The sequence below is a fragment of the Branchiostoma lanceolatum genome, chromosome 6 (assembly GCF_035083965.1).
Source record: "Branchiostoma lanceolatum isolate klBraLanc5 chromosome 6, klBraLanc5.hap2, whole genome shotgun sequence".
NCBI classification, from domain to species: domain Eukaryota; kingdom Metazoa; phylum Chordata; class Leptocardii; order Amphioxiformes; family Branchiostomatidae; genus Branchiostoma; species Branchiostoma lanceolatum.
In genome coordinates, this window is record NC_089727.1 from 3,997,223 (window position 1) to 4,016,570 (window position 19,348).

Below are 19,348 nucleotides of genomic sequence, written 5' to 3' on the forward strand. Positions count from 1 at the left end.
CTTGGTATTGTAAATAACCAAGTTTTTAAGCCACACCAGTATATTTCCTTCGTTCTCAGAAATTTCTCTGCAAAGATTCTGCAAGAGGACAGTCAAGATAAAACAGAGGGCCTAGAGGAAAATTTGCGCCTGCTGACTACTAGCATATTCATTTTCTAAAACTCTGTATGCCAAGGTACAAATTTCCCCTCTGATCTGTTTTCATGTTAATAGTCCATTTCAGCATTGCCTTTTAAAATCAAGAACCAACAAATTAAATTGGTATGGCCTTAGGTCACATTAATCAACAAGCACCAATAATAACCATCTTTACTTTGTTGAATTCATATTAATTGAATGTTAACCTTCATACAGTAAAACTAGGTCAGGCAACCACCTGACGCAGACAACCATCTCCAAATTAATACAGTCCCATTCATTTTTACAAAGTTAACCCCACCCTGTCCAGAGCAACCACCTGTCCCCAGCAACTACTAAGTCCCTTGAGTAGTTGCTGAATTCAGATCTGACTGTGCCATGAATAATGAAAATATATCTTTTGCCTACTATAGTGGCTGATTTGATGTCTGTGACCAAGAATATGAAGAATGAAATGCAGTTTAGCAGTATAGTTCTATCATACGATTTAGAGGAGAAAGTGACATTTTACTTAGAGTTACATGAGCAATGCCTACGTACAACCAATCATTCAGGTGATGTGTCATGCTAGCCTACTGTGAAGACACAGTATTTCTACTTACATGTACAATTCATTAACAGACTTCTCAACCAATTAGCACTCAAGCTTCATCATGCCACTCAAGAACAATTTTCCAATTCACATATTCACTGAAAATTCATAGTCTCCCCTACCACGTCCATTTGTTATCTTTTATTTCTTTTAGAGGAGGTGAAATATGTTTTTCTCCAGTGTGTCCATCTTCATTTTGTTTTACAGACTGTGAAATGTGAGACAGCAGAATGTCTCTTATCTGTGACTACAGTCCGTTGCCTTTATGATGGCAATGTGGAAGGAATATCTCTGAAATCTGCCGACTTTGCATTTTACTGATCATTGATATCCTACTATATATTTCTGAGGAGAGACAAAGGACTCAGCAGTAACCTCCATTAACATTAATCCGCCGGGTTATATAAATCTGCCACTTTGAAAAACAGTGGGTTTGCGAGATCTCTAGTGCAACATGCTCTCCCCAGCCTATGCACAGTCCAGATACAAATGAATATAGGAGTGCATAATCATATTGATGATAATATGTCCTGGTTCCATAAAAAACAATGTAATTGAGAAAAGGAGAACGCTCTTTGGATGCATGAAACAGATGTTATAGATTTCTGCTGGGATAGGTACTTAACATTTCAATATGATCTTAAAGTCAGCTGTTAGAATGCCTGGATGGGTGATTTTAACGACTACGTTGGAATACATGATCGAAAAGCTTTTAGTGAGACTCATGCATTGAAACATTCATGCAGCATTATGTTTTCAAGCCTGTGTGAAATGACCTGAAGCATTAACATGCTGGTCACACAGCTAAGCCTGCTCTGAGAAATCTGAACAGGTAAATCGGGATGTTACCAGAATAATGCATAAGCCTTAACTTAAGGCCACGCCAATTTTACTTGTTGGTCCTTGGAATCCGATTTAAAATAACTACTCGAAACTTGAAGATCAACGTCAAAACATCCTTGGTCTAAGAGGAAAGTCAGTACCTAAGAGAACAAATAGTTTCAGGAAGTGAATACAGTCAGTCAGATTCAAGATTTGCTTCCAATGCTTTAATCTTGACGTCTTGCTAAATTTGTGCTCCAAAATATCTGACAACCAGGGAAATGGTTTGCTTTCACCCTAAAACCTGTGTACGTGTGTGTTTGTTTGGCCATAGCATTACAAGTTTGTACAGTCATCTATTCAGCACCAACATATGCAATGCGGCTTTATCCAATCTTTGACACTCTGGCCTTTACAACATTTTTGATACTTGTGTCTTCCTAATAAATGTATATTTTTTATATCGCGTTTTGTACTCATTCTAGGTATCTGTATCTACATGTACATTTTGTATATAGCCGGCATAACCGCTCTTCGGCATAACCCACCAGGTTTATATTCTTAGTCATTGATGTACAGTTTTTTAATCTTATTTAAGGAATAGAAAAAAAAAAAACTAAAGACCTTGTGTGTTAACGTTAGACCCACTCTTTCTACATGGATTGTACATTTACAGCACACTGCACTGATTTCCCCTGTCTGACCCGGGACTTTGGGGAATAATTCATTAGGAGCGTGTATTATCCAGATAATACATGCATGACAATCAAAGCTCATATAGGGCTTTGTGCAAGTTCATAATAAGCCTATTGTTTTACAAATCAAATTTATGATCAAACACATGTTGACATGACTGTTTTCTATTAAAAATTATTGTTGCAGATCTTTTATCCTCCATGTCATTACATTCACATAGTACGATTCACATTGTACAAAAAGTCATGTATCTTATTGATTTGGCCGCAGTGAGCAGGATTTCCTGGAAATGGCATACAAATTATACATGCGCATCTAGAGTACGTGACTACATGTAGTATATGACTCACTTTAACCCCAAAATTTCTACTGATGGTGAATTCCACCTGCAAGGTTATACTAATTCTCTTAGACTATGTGTGAATCAGCAAGACTTTTTAGATGCAGTGCTATGAATACATCTAATTAAAATGTTTTCAATGAAATCCATTTTCCAACTATTTTGCACTCATTTCCAAGTTGGTCTGGACCCCACATGCTAAATGACAACCTGGTAGAAATGGCTTCAATATCAACTCAATCATAAAACAATAAAACAAAATGTTTGCCATCAAAAAGGCCTTGGTTAGCAACCTAGTCCTCTATCAGATTCTGCAGATTGTTTCGAAAATCCGGATTCTAAATGATCATAAAAATGCTGGTCACGAACAATACAACATGTTGACAATATTCCAATCACAGGAGGCTCTCATGTTTCTACCTCGGGGATGTACCGTCAGGGGAGCACAGATGTACAAACCTGTGCCTCATCAGAAACAACGATTAATTTTTGTCATGATGAACTGACTTTTTGACAGGTTGAACTTGACAGGCATATTTATGTCTCAACAGCAGATCTAGATGGACATGCAATCCTTTTTTTTCAGGGCAGTACAGATGGACCAACCTGCGTCTCATCAAAAACAAGAATTAATATTTGTCACGATGAACTGACTTTTTGAAAGGTTGAACTTGACAGGCATATTTATGTTTCAACGGCAGATCTAGATTGACACACAATCCTTTTGTTTTTGTCTTTCAATATCAACTCAGGCCACACAAATTTCTTTCATTGGTTCTTGGAAAGTTCTTAGCAAAAGTTCAATAAGACTTAGTGGACAAAATGAAATTTAAACTAGAGCGTCATCCTAGTAGTTAGTTCCAGGGCTCTCATATTCTCCCTTTGAAGGGAGAGTATACGAGCCATGGAACTATAATGTAAATCTGTCCTGTTGTGAGAAACAACCTGTCCTTATCAAACATTTTCCTGTCCTTTGACTTGAGTGGTTGTTTGGCTGATATTCCTAATACCAAGAAACAGATTAAATGATCATAAACATATCTAGTTAAAATATAAATCTACAATTCTATAAGAGGTATTGTAACAGGGCTTGTATCTTGTCTGCTGGAGGTTATATAATAACAGTTCAAGTTCATTACTGAGTCACCCCACAGTCATGTAGACATGTCTCATCAGTTGGGGCATCCCACTGTGGTTTGGTTGGGTAAACCTGGTCTGGATCAAATTTAGTCTGGTTACGTTTTACCTGTGGGGTGTCCCTGTGGTGTAGTGGTCTGCTGGTCTGCGCTCTCTGCTACTAGCCACATCTGGTTCAAATTACTTGGACCAGAAGGACTGGGGTTCAAGCCCCAGGTAGGACACCTCTGGACAAGAGACGCATTGAGTCATACCAAAGACTTTATAAAAATGGTACATACTTCTGAAGTATGGAAGTTAAACACACTTCACTGACAGTGGACTAGCCCCCTGCTACTGTGATTGCGCCACAGTGTGGCCTAGGGCTATGAAACGGAGATGGGCATCGCCCGTACATCAATATGGTGTGGGAGGATTTTAACTAACGTTTTACCTGTATTGCAAGAATCTACACAATCCATATTGGATTTCACTATACTTTCACAGAATGTAAAGCAAGGTTCAGGCAAGTCAGGTAAGATTGTAGGTAACATGATTTTATGGAAAAATTGTATCCTTGACTCATAATCAAACTTGACTTTTTGACTGTCCTACAGTTTCTTGAGTTATTGAGGTTAAACAAAACAAGGTCTAGGGGATGCATCTGTGTAATTTATAGATTTTTTTCAGAGCGATCGTCAGACTGTAAAAATAAATTTGTCCCTAAGGTGCTGGCAAAAATGACAAAGGACTCGGCGAACTACCCTTTGACTTTATACCAATATCAGGATGGGATTTCACATGATATACATTTGTACATGACTTAATAGTCGCCTATTTCTTCACCTTATTGATTAAACCAAACAATGGATATAGATAAACTTGTCTAGCAATATGTGCTACATCAATTCTGATAATTCAATTTGATACATATTCATTGCAAAGTAGAGCTTTACTATTGCTTAGAACTTTTAACTAAAGGTAAAATTACTAATATCTCCAACAATTCCAAATGTGTGAGTAAAACGCAAATTAAAAAAATCAATGTTACATTACCTAGTAAAGACAAAGGCCACAATAAACAACTTATAAAGTGCTCCATAAATCAGATTATCACATTTTTACATCATTTTTAAAGTAGTCACCAAATAGAAATTCACAATTGTTTATCCTTATATATTTATATATCTGGCTCATTCCCCGTCGTCGAGGGTTAGTGGGAAGGGCAGGCCCTCTGATGGCTGAACAGTCCTATCCTGGAGTATATCACCCATTACTACAATGTGCATGTACATCAAACTATGCTGTATTTCAGAATGTACAATGTACAATTTCTAATAGGCACCTTAACTATATTTCCATACAGCTTCTTTTAAGAGTATCAATATTAACACTTTATTATATACAATTATATATTGATGCATTTTAAAATCTTCCATTCCAAAAATGAAGCTATTATAATGATTATACAAATCGGGCACTCTCATCTACCCTCCACCGTTTTTAATTTAGTGGTCAAAATTGATTATTTCTCAGTAAAAAGATGACAGAACTTGACCTAATATTGGTAGAGAGTGTGTAGACAACTAGCTATAGGCTGTAAGTTACAGGTTTGTTTGAAATTTCTGTACCAGTGACAGATGGGGTCAACAATTTTGTTGAATGTCAACTTCTGTAGCCGTGTATGGTAAGTTCAATAAGTCAAGCATTGTGGTCCAGTTCAACCAAGGCCAGCTGATCTCCGTCCACGTTTTGCGCACCCAAGTCCAGCTGATCTCCATCCATGTTTTGATCAGGCTGCGCATGCCTTGGACGCGGCATGGCGTAAACCAGCCGTTCCCAGAAACGTTCGTCCCCCCAGGTTAGATACGTGTTTGTCTTCAGGTAATGCTGAATGTCCGGAGGGGCGTTTTCCTCGGGGATGTCCTCCAGTAAGACCACGATCACGCGGTTGGCCCTGTCCTGCAGCATCTGCGCGTGCGCCGCCTGGAATTCTAGCTGACACCAGTCGCTCTCCAAAAAGTTGTTGGAAAGCAGAATGATCGTTCTCTTGCTTGCATTGACGGCGTTCACGATGTTCTCAGCTATTGGGATACCCGGGAGAAAGTCGCGGTGGTGCAAGCAGACGTGAAATGGTGGCTCTCTGTTCTCGAGTCCGGGCAAGATGTCATGTATCACCACATTTAGGTCATGTTGACTGTATGATAAGAACGCATCGTACTCCTTGTCTTCGTCTTCCTCTTCTTCTTCCCTGAACCGCCATCCGTACCTGGCATACAGGTAGACTTGGATGGCTTCCTTTCGTTTCACGAGGACGATCACGCAAACTAAAATGATCATCACAAGAACCAACGGGACTGAAAGACCCACGATGAGTCTTGTTCGTGCTTGAGCTGCCAGCAGATCATCGCAGTCAAGTTGTGCTGACGACAAGCTCAAAATATTCCGTGTTACTTTTTTATTTGCTAAGCAGCTCACGTTACGGGCTTGAAACAGAAGGGATACTCTGCTCCGCAGCCAGTTCGTGAACCACAGAACGTCACAGTCACACTTGAGAGGATTGCCATGGATGCCGAGTAGGCGCAGCTTTTTCAAACCAGCAAACATGTTTTCAGGTAGAGACTGTAGCCTGTTGTTCTCCAGGTGCAGTTCTTGCAAGCTTGCAAGGTCCTGAAACGTATCAGCTTCTAGATATCGTATTCCGGAATGATTTAGGTAAAGTTTGCGTAGATTAGAGAGGGACCTGAAAACTGTGCTGTTCACCTCAGAGATGTTGTTTCCATCGAGCCGAAGGATTTGAAGTGAGATTAAGTCGTTGAATGCTTGATTGCCAATGTATGAGATGTTGTTGTCATTTAAGTAAAGTTCGCGTATCATCAAAAGTTGGGGAAGAACATCGTGACTGATGACCCATAACTGATTCCCTTCCAGATGAAGGATTGTTGTGATGTTGGTAATGTTGCCTGGGATGGAAGACAAGTCCCTTTGGGCACAGTCTACCAGTTCATTGTAAGGAGCAGTAGAAGAATGCAGCTTTCCTTGGTACGAGCAAAAACATTCTGACGGACACACTGTCTGCTCTACCCAACATCCGGGTATCGTTGACGCGAGCACCTCACCTGCATGCTCAAAGCAGGAACAAAGATAGTATGGTCGCTTGAAGCAAAACTCTGAGCACCACAGCTCGGATGGGCTGACATCTATCACTTTTCTACCACTAAGTGCGTCGGGAAATGCGCATTCCAGGTCTTGGAAATCTGTTTTTGTGTACAGGGCACCTTGTTTAGCGACATCCAAGTGCAGCATCAGCTCGTACAGCAAACAGTCACAGACTAGGCGGTTTGACTTCATCAGGATAGAGATGTCACCACCTTTTTGGTAACTGTTAAGAGATTCATATGGAAACCGAATTGATATCCTGGATCTGTTGAACGAACTGTATGATGCTAGCTCAAACGGCAGCGAAGTGAACGCGTTCCACCTTAGATCAAGTCTCAGGGACAGAAATGGTCTGTATTTATCCATGTAAAAGTTTGTGGTGTACAGAATCTCCAGGTTGTTGTGGGATAGGTCTACATTTACAGTTTTGTCAGCAACACCAAGATTTTGCAAGAATGAGAGGTCTAATTCTCTCACATTGTTATACGATGCATCAACTTTCTCACAAATGCCACCACGTGATAGACCATGGAACAAGCCTTCAAGATGGACTAGCCGGTTTCCGTGCACATCTAACGTTCTCAAGTTCACTAGAGTACGGAATATAATAGGTCCAAATGTTGTTAAACGGTTGTTCCCCAAGTTTAAGATTTCCAAATAAAGCATGTTTTCGAATGTTTTCTGGGAAAGAGATTGAAGAACATTGCCTTGAAGATAAAGAGAGAGAAGCGATCTTAGACTTTCAAAAATTGAAGGATCAATTGTACTTAAGTTGTTGTAACTTAAGTCCAAAGTCTTTAAGACACCCAACCCTTGAAATGCTGACTCTCCAATATGGGTCACAAGCCCATCAGAAATGTTCAGTTGTTCCAGTTTTACTAAACCTTTAAAGGTACCATTCGGAATGAACTTAATGTAGCTATGTGCCAATGTAAGAAATTTCAATTCCGATAGTCCAAGAAAAGATGTAGGGAAAATTGACTCCATGACGCCATCATTATAGGTTAGATTGGTTACCGGTAATTTGCTATGAAAATTAAAATTCTTGGATACATATATACTATTCAATAAATAAATAACTTTAGATGCTTGGCCTTCTACTGCAAGTTGCCCGGACAAGTCTAGAGACTGTAGACCACTGAGATTTTGAAAGGGTGAACCGTCCAAACTTCTGATTTGGTTTACATTTAGGGTTAACGTTTTCAAACTGGGTAGGAATGGAAATGATGTTGAACAATTCTTAATATTGTTGTATTGCATGTACAAGGCTTCTAAGTTTGGTAGGTGCCGCAAGTGTTCTGGTTTAAGATATGCAATATTGTTTAATTGTAGGTTAAGACCCCTTAAGCCTTGCAAGGGATATGTTCCATCTATTCCTTGATAGAGAGCTTCAGGGAATCTATCAAGCAATAGCAACACCAGGTTAAGTGATTGTAGCTGGGGCACAGGCAAAAAAAGCCTGGGGTCAAGTTCAACTGGTATTATAGTGGATATATTGTAAATGCCTGTTATAACTCTTTCATAAAAATTCGAAGGATTGTTCGTTGTGAACAGCCCTTCCACATGGGACATTCCGAAGAACAGATCCTTTGAGATATAATGCTGGAAACAGTCATTAACCCCCACTGTCTTTACGGATGCTGGAAGCATGTCAAACAGCCTACTTGGAGACATCACAGACCTGTTTGAGCACTGTACAGTAAAGTGAGTGAATTCTGGAGCCGCGGTGAGAAATTTTGACACATACAGACGGTCCTGAGAACTGTTCAGGCTGAATATATCCGGGCAATTGCAGATTAACTGGAACAATGGCAAGGAAGGTATTCTTACGTCCACGCAATCACACAATGGCGGTGGCTGAGAGCCATTGCCTTGGACAGGACCAGTTCTCGGTGTGTCTGTGGAACTGCCACGACTGGTGGCAGAAATGCACAAGATCACAAAGATAGGAAGAACTCCGAACATGTTTCTTGTTTTTTGATGCCTCCTACAAATAAAGATGAGGTGAAAATGTTTAGTTACAAAACAAAGGTTATGAAAATGAAGACTGTAAGTTACAGTGTAACACAGATTGAAAACACAGTACGATCATACCAGGATGAAAATAGCCCTTTCTTATTCACGTTATTGTAAGAAACATACAGTACTTAATAGATACATGTAGTGTTACAGTGTAACTAGCCACCCCTCCCCAAAGCCAAGAATTCCATTGCCTCTTTTACCACCTGACGAATCTACATGTACACCAAGAAAGATCCAAAATCAATGCAGCCAGAGTAGAAGATCATGTTCATCAGAGTAACAACACAGTCTCTGACTAGACAAGGTGAATTGATATCTGCTTTTTACCTGTAAGGAAATGGTTCCCGAAAAAATTCTGTAGCTGTGGTTCACTCGACAGCTCGTCGACAACAATGGCACACTGAGATCTCACATTCCAAAGTTGTTAAACACCAGAAAATTGGTGCCTCAAGGAAGGACAAATGAATTAAGAATCAATTAAATTCCTCGTCATAATTGCACACTTGCGTCAGCAACACTCACCCCAAAAGGTCAAGCTCCAGATCATGTGATGAAGGAAAATGGAGCAAAACTGTATGTTGACAAATTCTGGGGACATTTTTCGCAATGTCACTTACAAATGTAGCCTTTAGCTTGTTGAGACTAATGCGTTATGCCATAATTGTTACTATAGCTGATCCTGACCTTTGTCATGTGTATGCGTGAATATTTGACCTTACAACTGCAGGTCACCAGGTCAAAACGTGATCAGGTATGACACGCCCCAGGCCAAGGATAACACAGCAGCTGCATTACTGTAAACAACTCCCTGTTTTGTAACAACATTACTTTAAAATTCAAGTTAATGCTCGAACTCAAGCAATTGGCAATAATGATGACATTGCATCTATACATTTTTGTGTATGAATCGTTAATACACGTTTGCATCTACAGGCTTTTCTAGAATAAAAAGACATTATCTCCACAAACATGGCAGTAGCTGAATAAGACCGCTACCACTGGGGGGAAATCGCTTGACATGTCAACCTATGCAATAAAGTTGCAAGAAGTTCTAAGGTAAAATGGCTGACATGAGCATTCAGAGGCACCCTTGGGAGTAACAGGACTGGTGTTCCATTAGTGACCCGACAACACCCCGTCAAAAGGTGCCACTGGCTACACTTTTACATGTACATGTACATGTATTTGTTAGTAGTGTTTTATACCAATAACCTGTGCAATGGCATAGTACATGTAGGTTGTGAGTTTGATTTCCAGCTGAGTCATACCAAAGACTTTAAAAATGGTACATACCGGTTACTGCTTTCTCTGCTTAGCACTCAGCATTTTGGGAAAGAGTTATAATGGCAGTTAAACACACACGATTACTGGTGGACTAGTCCCCTGCTGTAGTGATTGCACCAAGTTGTGTGGCCCAAGGGCTACTGAAACGGAGATGGGCACCGCCCTATGCACCATCTGGTGAGGGAAGGTACTTTAACTACTTTAACTTTATACCAATACCAAGCTGGGCAATTGCAAGAAGGTATAAAAGCCCATCTTCGTCAGCCAGAAGACACAAAGATAGAAGAGCACTGCAGATCCTTTCCAGTACAGGGAAACTGGGTTGAACTTGTTGAACTCGAACAGTCTGGCACAAAATGGAGAAGCTCTCAGTGCAACAACCCTCGAAGCGTCTTTGAGTTTGCCCTGAGTGGTATGGTCAACTGGCTGCCTACACGCAACAACCTGGTTCGATGGGGGATAGTATTGTTCTCTAACTGTTCCCTATGCCAAAGTCACCAACCACTGCGACATGTTTTGAACTCTTGTCCGGTTGCTCTGAAGAACACTAGGTACACCTGGCGACACAACAGCGTACTCAAGGAGCTGGTGACTACCCTCCAACAGCGGTACTCCAAGTCGGGACAACAGGTCACCATCAGGAGTGACTTGAGCGTATTCAGTACCTTATTATATATGGCCTCCATTGGTCAGTATTGACCATGGTAAAATCCTAATTCACAACAGCCCGACAGCATCGACTATGGCTAAACAGCCCTATACGAAAATGGCAGCCTCTGCCATATAAATCACATCTGTAAGCTGACTCAGTTCGGTTGCTGGGGGGACACATACCACCATTCCACCGGACATTTAGTGTGAAGTGAATGCAGTTTGACAACGGTACCTCCATTAACTTGCAATGTCCTGGAGGGTAGAGTGTTCGCCTTGTATACGGTAGGTCGTGAGTTTGAACCCCCACCGGGTCATAACAAATCTCTGCTTGAGCACTCAGTATTTAGGAAAGAGTATGGAAGTAAACACACACATCACTACCAGCGGATCAGCCCCCTGCTGTAGTGATTGCACAAATGTGTGTGGCCAAAGGGCTATAGAAATGGAGATGGGCACCAACCCTATGTGTCTTTTCAGGACGCCCGGGTCACATTAACTTTGACATCTCCTATGCACTCACCTCGTCCTCCACATGTACATCCGCCCCCTTGGTGATCAGCTCCTGAACCATCTCCAGCTGCCCATGTTCAGCTGCCAGCATCAGCGCAGTCTGGCCGTTCTGCACAACATGGGAAAATACATATTAGATGATCATGAAGGCTACACATCCAGGTAATAAGAAAAACAATTACTTAAGTTACTCGTTTCAGATCTAGCATTTGCAAACTTTCTAAAGTGACTCGATCAATCACTATCTGAAATGTCTGACCGTTCACAAAACTTATCCAGTTGCTCTCAACACTGTCTGGGTGATTTGTACAACATGGAAAAGTATAAAAAAGGTTATACAGTCAGGCCTGCCTAAGAAGATCACTCAGGGGATCAATGAATTCTGGTCTCAAAGCAGATGTAAGGAGCTGGCTCTCTGACTCTGTGTTTTATGCCTTGCCACATTGGTACTCATTTTCCAGTATTGTATCTTTTAATGAAAGAGGTGAATCGTTAAGAAATACAACACTGGAAGAGAGAACCGCTGTTGCAAAAGCAGAGAAAGAGCAGGATCCTTATATCTACATGGAGATTACAGGGTCCCTGACTTCTCCAATTTAGTTAGTGTAAAATTGATGAAGACTATCTAAAGCTACTGTAAGTCCCTCTGAGTCTGAACAAGTCTGCACCGATCGAAAATCCATGTAGACTTGCCATACTCTGTTCGAGTGGCTGTCAACACAATCAAAGCCAGACCAAACATAACGAAAATTCCTTCTGGCAAAAAAAACTGGCTGTACAACTTTTCATCCTCGAGTTTGAACTTGTATGTTCAGTCACAGTGGCCTTCACCCGTGCAAGGCATTCAATCATGACAGTACAACAACTATCTCTACAACATGGCTGTCAGTGTCATATGTTTGACGTAAAGCAGGCCCGATGAAAAAAAAAGATAACTACTGCTGCCAACGCCTTTCCTTCCTACGGAAAGAAGAAGAGCCTGCGATCTAACACATTTATTGGACTTGACATGTTTTGCCAGGTTTCCATGGAGACTAAGTCGTTGTGATGGCTCACTGTTATGTGCAAACACTTATAGTAAATGTTGTTTTTATCATTACAAGTGGAAAATGTCTAAGGGCGATGAGGCCTGTCAAAACAGTGGGTTATGATAGATTGTAAATGATTGCAGAACCATACAAAGTCATGTATATAGAGCAGGCAAGTCTGTTGTGGCCAGTGGGTAGTATCACTGGTAGAGGCTGTAGAATTTTTCCAGGTATAAGACTAATCTACTAGTAGAGGGAAAAGCTATAACTTGTGTAAGAAGTGAAGTGGTTGAACAGGGGTTGGCAGAAAGAGCTCAGAGGATTTACTAAGCTTTAAGACAGATTCATTCAATTCTATTGTAAAGTCATTCCAATACAAAAAGACATTTCAGGTTAGATATTGCAATATCTACCCTGACATACATAAAACATACACACTGTTCCCAGACACAGTGAAAACCTTCTTTCCTGCCACTGGTTTATGGGCAAGATATAATCAATGTACGAATTCTTCAATATTTTTCTCCTGATCTGTTGACATGGAGTCACCCATAACTGCATGTACAACAGAATTCAGTTGCCATCTAATAAGACATAGTTCACCTTGGGAGAAAATCAAACATGGCAACTTGGTCCTGATAACATTCAAGGGCAACAGACTTACAGAGTGAAGTAGTTGAGGTTGAGAGAAAAGACCTTATGGAAATATCATACAATTCTACGGTAGACTCATCCCCATACAAACTGTTGCCAGACACAAAGAAAACAGAACCCAGTTGCCATCTAATAAGACATACATGTAGTTCACCTTGGGAGAAAATCGAACATGGCAACTTGGTCATGATAACAGTCGCTTAAGAGACTCCACGGCAATTATTGGTCGTCATGATCATTGATTTCCAATCACGGGAGGCAGAAGTCACTAAAGCAAGTCAGAGTACTAGTTTGAGGACGTGGGAGGAATACAGATTTTTAGATGTTTCTTTCTGGCATCCTGAGTCACTTCCGTAAGAATCCCCTACCTTAAGCTTGCTTTGGAAATTAGAGCAATCTTAGACATCAATGAAGGTGTGGCATCAAGATAATAAGACATGCAAGGAAACAGTTACTGAAGTAACTGGATAGATTTTGAAAATGGTCATTCTTTTTTTTTTGTCGTTACCAAAATCTATCTACACACAGAACCCTGAGTTGACTCCGAAAACGTCTGTGTAAATCGGCCAATCAAATGCTAAGATTGCATTTCATTCAGGTGTTAAGAACGGGTTTCAGACTCACCAGGTGTTTAGAATGCATTTCAGATGTTAAAGGTGTACCTCAGACAGGTGTTAAGGATGTGTCACAGACAGGTATTAAGATTGTGTCCCAGACAGGTGTTAAGAATGTGTTCCAGACAGGTGTTTAAGATGCCTTTCATGCAGGTGTAAACTAGCGTCTGTATCTTCCGCTGTGTCTATCACAGAGTCTATCGATGCAGAAGCTTTAAGGTTGAGCATGTAAACACGATTTTGAAGTGTCAGGATTGATTCCCAGGATGATTTGGACCTGGGACGAAGCCAACCTTCCATGCTTGAAAACAGCAGAGAGAGGCTCCTCACTGGATAGTGAAGATATTGGAGATTTCTTTTACACAACCAACTATCAGACACCTTCCTCAAAGCTTCTCACCGCTATAAGTAGCCAAAGTAGGTGGCGCTTTTGTGCTGTCTTCAGTCAGAAGCTTTGAGGATGCATATGGTGTCTGATAGACACCGAAAGGTAAGCAGGTGAGATTTTACTGGTTGTGAAAAAGAAATCTCCAATATCGCATGTTCTACCAACTGGATGAAATTATTTTCGGAGGACCGATTATTGTCGTGGCCAAATGTACTTTTATTTCAGCAAACTCCACTCCTCTCTATTCCTATTCCCAGTCTGTCTCCTCTCTATTCCTATGGTCATTCTGTGCTCTTTAGCATACTGTGTTCCAGATTTTATACGTTTCACAACAAGACGAATTCTAATAGGTAATCAGTGAGTAAGTAAGTAAAGTAAGTAAAAGTTTATTGCACAACAAATGTAACAGGTACAATGTATGGCAAGTTCGTAGGCAGTACAAAATGTCAATACATATATGTCTTTGCTTATCAACAATGCTATTGAATTCTACAAAACTTAAGTCTAAACACTACGGTATACAATAAGAGTAATACAGAATACATAATGTGGAACTATGTTACATGATATACAGGAAACATCAATTGTTTGCATCAGAGATAAATCGATTTCATTTTAGTAAAGAGGTAGATATGTATTGGCCTATGTACAAGGAAATTGCGTCAGGACATGACATAAGTAAATTGAACGTTTCTGGGCTTGTCTTAGATGGTAAGGTTATGTTTGCATTGCGGGTGATAACATTCATAAGTGTCTGTCTCTCTTCAATGTACGTGGGGCATGTTAAAAGAAAGTGGAATTCATCTTCAACAGTATGTTTGCAGGTAGGACATCGTCTCTGAGTGGCTGGTACATTATTATGACAACCTTTTTCTATTTCTAAACAGTGTGCGCTAATTTGCAGTTTGTTTATGTTCGCAACAAATGATATATTTTGGATTGAGGAAAGGTACTTCTCAAATGTGAAGTCAGTTTTGAATTTAGAATAGGTTTGCAGCTTGCTGTAACTTCTAATCTCTTGCCTCCAGCCAGAAACAAACGTGTCTTTCAGGCGTTCTTTGAACACGTTACCAAAATGCTTGGCGTCAACTGTTGGGTTTAGCCAAACATTTTGGAAGCCGTGTCGGCATATATCTCGCACATGAACGGCCCAGTCCTGCTCCTGTTCTACAGCAATATGATAAGCTTTTTTTAACAATTCTGTCATTAGGAAGGTTTTGTAGTCTAATCCAATATTTTATAAGTTGTGTCTGGGCTTCTATGTACAGTGGAAATGCGCCAAGTTCACCCCTTACGGCGGCATTAACGGAACTTCTAGGAACTTGAAGTAGCGTTTTACAGTAATTAAGAAGAACATACTCTAGATCGGACACTTAATACGATGATTTGGGATCATTCAATGATATATTTTGGTTAGTTAGTATTTTTGATTGGTACAAAATGTTTAATTTATTATTATTTATCATTATATTTCTTAAAGCGAACTAGAACAGGATGAGACGACGACACATCACATTTTTTCCCAATACGTGCAACCTTTAGGAGGTGTACATGTCCACCTAATATCGGCGAAAATATATTGTATATTGTTTCCCTAATGTTTTCAGCGGGACTTTCCTGTATACCGTTGAGAATCAAATCCCTACATTGAATGTTTGTCTAGTGATGAGTCTGCATTCTGCATCTAGGACAGACTTGTACATGCTTACTCAAACACAGTCTTGCATGTCTATAGGGGAGCCCTCTCATTACACATACTGTATCATATCTTTATTACGTGCTACCGGTATATTATAGTACCATCCTCGTAAAGTTCAGCCCCAATTCCTGCCACCCAGCTGGAATGACATCAAACTGCGCCAATCCTGCACCGGGGCCAGCAGGAACAAACATGAACACACACTTCCCATGTTTTGAGGAGAGCCAACCTCGAGCACATTAAAGAACCCACCGCACTTATCGGAAAGATTAGGGGTCCTCCCTGGTGTGAGTGGTTCAAAACCTACAGTCTTATGGCTGCAACTGTCGCAACTGCTGTGGTATTGAGGTCACTAGCCGCTGTACATGTATACTGCAGGCTGCCATTACAGACCCTTGCGATTGTAAGCTTCTTGCAATTCAGTCCCTGGCTGCAAAGAGAGAGTCGTCGGCCCACCCAATAACAATAGCCAGGACAAACAAACTAAATACAATTTCATTTTGATAGAGGTAAAAACACTGATTGTCAGAACTATCTATGAGAAGAGGATTTGGCCAAGGAATTATATATTTTTCTTCATCTTGCGTGGCAGGAATTGCCAAGAGACATTAATTCCTGTACTCAATAATTCATGACGGACTCCAACACTGATTGAGCGTGTTCCTCGCGGTCCAATTGAGCTGTCAATCAAAAAGGAAATCAGGCTGCTAAATGCAGCAATCGTCTTCTGCTGCGCCGTCACAGCTCAAGCTGCGAGTTCAGCTGATCACTCACTTTAATAGCATGCATGAAAATACAAGTGGTTTCTAGGGCTATTGAAAAACATGGAAATGTATTTAAAACGGCACTAGCAATTTTGTAGGGTACAGTTCTAGATCTTCAAATTCATTTTTGGGAATCATCATCAAATGGTACACCTAACCTAAAAATGTAGGTGCACAGAAAGAAGCTTCTCAAATTACATTTAGTGTTAAATGTTTTTCTGCAAAGTCAAAGATTGCAATTTGCAGGTGGTTATTTTGAGCCCTTCCAAGGCTAATCTTCTTCAATTGTGCAATATTTCTGTAAAAAATATTGTTGGGGAAAAATACAAGCTACAAAAACACATTAAAAGACAAAACTGAAAACAATGTGTCCCAATTGTTTGAGTTCCTCCTACCCAGTGCGTGAGTCAAACCAAGTCAGTCTAGTCTCTAATTTTCCATCAAGTCAGGGAAATATATTGTTTGGTAAAAATACCTAAAAATTTAAAAGACAGATAGGTCCCAATCATGGCATTTCCTTTGACTTCATCCTACCCAGTGCATGAGTCAAACCAAGTAAAGCTGCTGGTTAATGTAGCACACTTCCGTGCATGGCAATTTACTGGCACGGAGAGAGAGAACACGGATCAATATTTCACCTCCGCTGCGAGCAGATCATGGATATTTTAGGACATCCAGGATCAAATCTTAATGGTCTCTCATTTGGTTGGATGGGACTGCTAATCTTTTCAGTTGCGTTAAAGCTTTGAAAATCTATTTTTTTCAAACTCTTTGAAAGTAAAAATGGTAAGCTGAATGATAGAAAATACCTGTAAAATGGATATTTCACATTAGGACACCCAGGATTAAATTGTAAAGAACTCTCATTTGGTTGGAAAGACCACTAATCTTTTTCGGGTTGGATGAAATCTTTCAAACCTTCTTTGGTTTATCACTTGGCAGGAAAAAAATAAAACCTGTAGTATGATAGAAAATACATGCGAACAAGCACAGTTGCCCTTGATATGAACATATAATTTCAAGAAATTTCTAGCTTTTATCTTTCTAACCTGTACAGTGATCATACGGATTAGATATATTCGCGGTGTCATGAAGAGACGACATTAAAAAAAACTAAACCATCGCAAAATTTTCAAGATTTACAGTATTATATAGAATTTCAAGAAATTTTGTCTCCTTTTTATTTTCGTATCTTGTTTTATCACGCTCTTGACACAGAAAATTCAGACTCAGTCTGTGATTACAAGTCGTTCAGACACCATTTTAGTGTCCATTAATCTTCAATTGTATCTGGCGCCAGCAATACGGTTAGAAATCCTCATAATCTCCAGATATTCAAACCCCCAAACCTCGGAGACATCTGCAGACTGAGACATATTGCTTCTCTACCACCAGGTAATCACCCATGAAATAAAGGAAGAGATCCCAACATTAGACCACACCAAATTGTGACCAATTCAATTTCTCCGTTCTTGGATTTTAAAAAATAATGCTAAAGATTGGAATATCACATCATGAATACAGAATCTGATTCTGAGGGGAAAGTCTACACTTTGGTGCACACAGTTTCAGGAAGTGAACCAGGTGCAAGTTTTCACCCCAGCCTTCTGTTTTCATGATGTCCTGATTGTCCTCTTGCTAAAATTTGAAATACATGTACAAATGTCCCACAACGAACAAATCAACTTGGCATGGCTTTAACTACAAAATGTATTTAGGCCAGCATCTCTGAAATAAAAACCCAAAGCTCCTCGTTTTGGGATATCTCGGTGGTTCAGAATCAGAGCTCAAAACTGTGTGCAGAAAAAAGCATATACATGACTAAAATATGAGCCCAGTATTTCAAGCCCTAACCACCCATGAAATGTGTAGAGGAAGAGATCCCAACATTAGCCAGGCCAGCATCTCCGAAATAAAACCCCAAACCTTCTCATATCTCGGTGGTTACAACGGCGCCAACGTGAGGGCCATAAATAACAGTATTGTCAGAACCGCTCGTAAAACAGACAGTATCATCATGGCTCAAACCACAGGCGGCCAGCTCCAGACTCTGGCAGACATAAAACTGTCAAGAGCATTACAGCCAGGCATAATTTATGGAGACTGGGTTAGGAACTACAGTACTGTGAATGCATTTAAGTTCGCATGGTTTTTAATTCGTGTGGTTTTAAGTTCGAGTTTGAAACAACAGTAGTGCTACAGTCATAGGTGAGCAAAAAGTTTCACGGTTGTTTTAAGTTTGCGCTGAAGAGTTCACTGCAAAAAACGTGAACATATATAAAACCACAGCAAACATTTCTACATTTAGGGTAATATAGGAATATAGATTTGGCTCCTGCAGGGATATCTTATTGACTGAGATTGCAAAAAAGAACTCAATCATTATCTGGTTATTTGATGAGAATTTGATAAAGGTGAGCTGATTAAAGTCTGTTACTAAGTCAATCAATTCCTAGTGTCTATCATTAATTGTGGTGTGGCATCTGTGTGAAAATAATACAATAACTCCAATAGCACACAATAAAGAATTTTCATGTACAATGTATCTACAATGTATAATATACGCCAAGTATTAATCATGTAGCCAATATAGACTTATGTATTTTTACCTGAATTTTTCTTTTCTTTTCGGCTGCACAATTTTGTAGTTTCCGCAAATATTTCACAGGAAAAATAGCATTTTCCTTCCATTTCTATGAAAGTGCTTCAAACTGCAGTGGACTTGATTTCCCTTGTGTTTAACCACTTCCATTGTCCTGCATCAGATTCCGTACTCCCTTGACGAAAACTACCTGCAACTCGAAATTCAAATCAAGGACAGCGTTTATTTTGGTGGTCTGTTATACATAAAACCTAAGCCATGAATAT

General features: G+C 40.0%; 2 protein-coding genes across 2 annotated transcripts in view; both read right to left on the reverse strand.

Moving 5' to 3' along the window:
- LOC136437195 (kinase D-interacting substrate of 220 kDa B-like) overlaps positions 1 to 19,348 on the reverse strand; it is a 46,494-nt gene that overhangs the window by 19,860 nt on the left and 7,286 nt on the right. The window contains exon 3 of the mRNA XM_066431677.1: positions 11,344 to 11,442. Within this exon, the coding sequence (XP_066287774.1) occupies positions 11,344 to 11,442 (99 nt within the window). The remainder of the gene's footprint in view (positions 1 to 11,343; positions 11,443 to 19,348) is intronic.
- On the reverse strand, positions 5,212 to 8,874 carry LOC136436201 (toll-like receptor Tollo). Its single transcript, XM_066429983.1, has one exon. It carries the CDS (start codon positions 8,826 to 8,828, stop codon positions 5,406 to 5,408), a length of 3,423 nt encoding a protein of 1,140 aa, XP_066286080.1. The 5' UTR covers positions 8,829 to 8,874; the 3' UTR covers positions 5,212 to 5,405.

Coding starts and splice junctions, on each gene's coding strand:
- LOC136436201 (XM_066429983.1), bottom strand. CDS start 8,828: ATGTTCGGAGTTCTTCCTATCTTTGTGATCTTGTGCATTTCTGCCACC.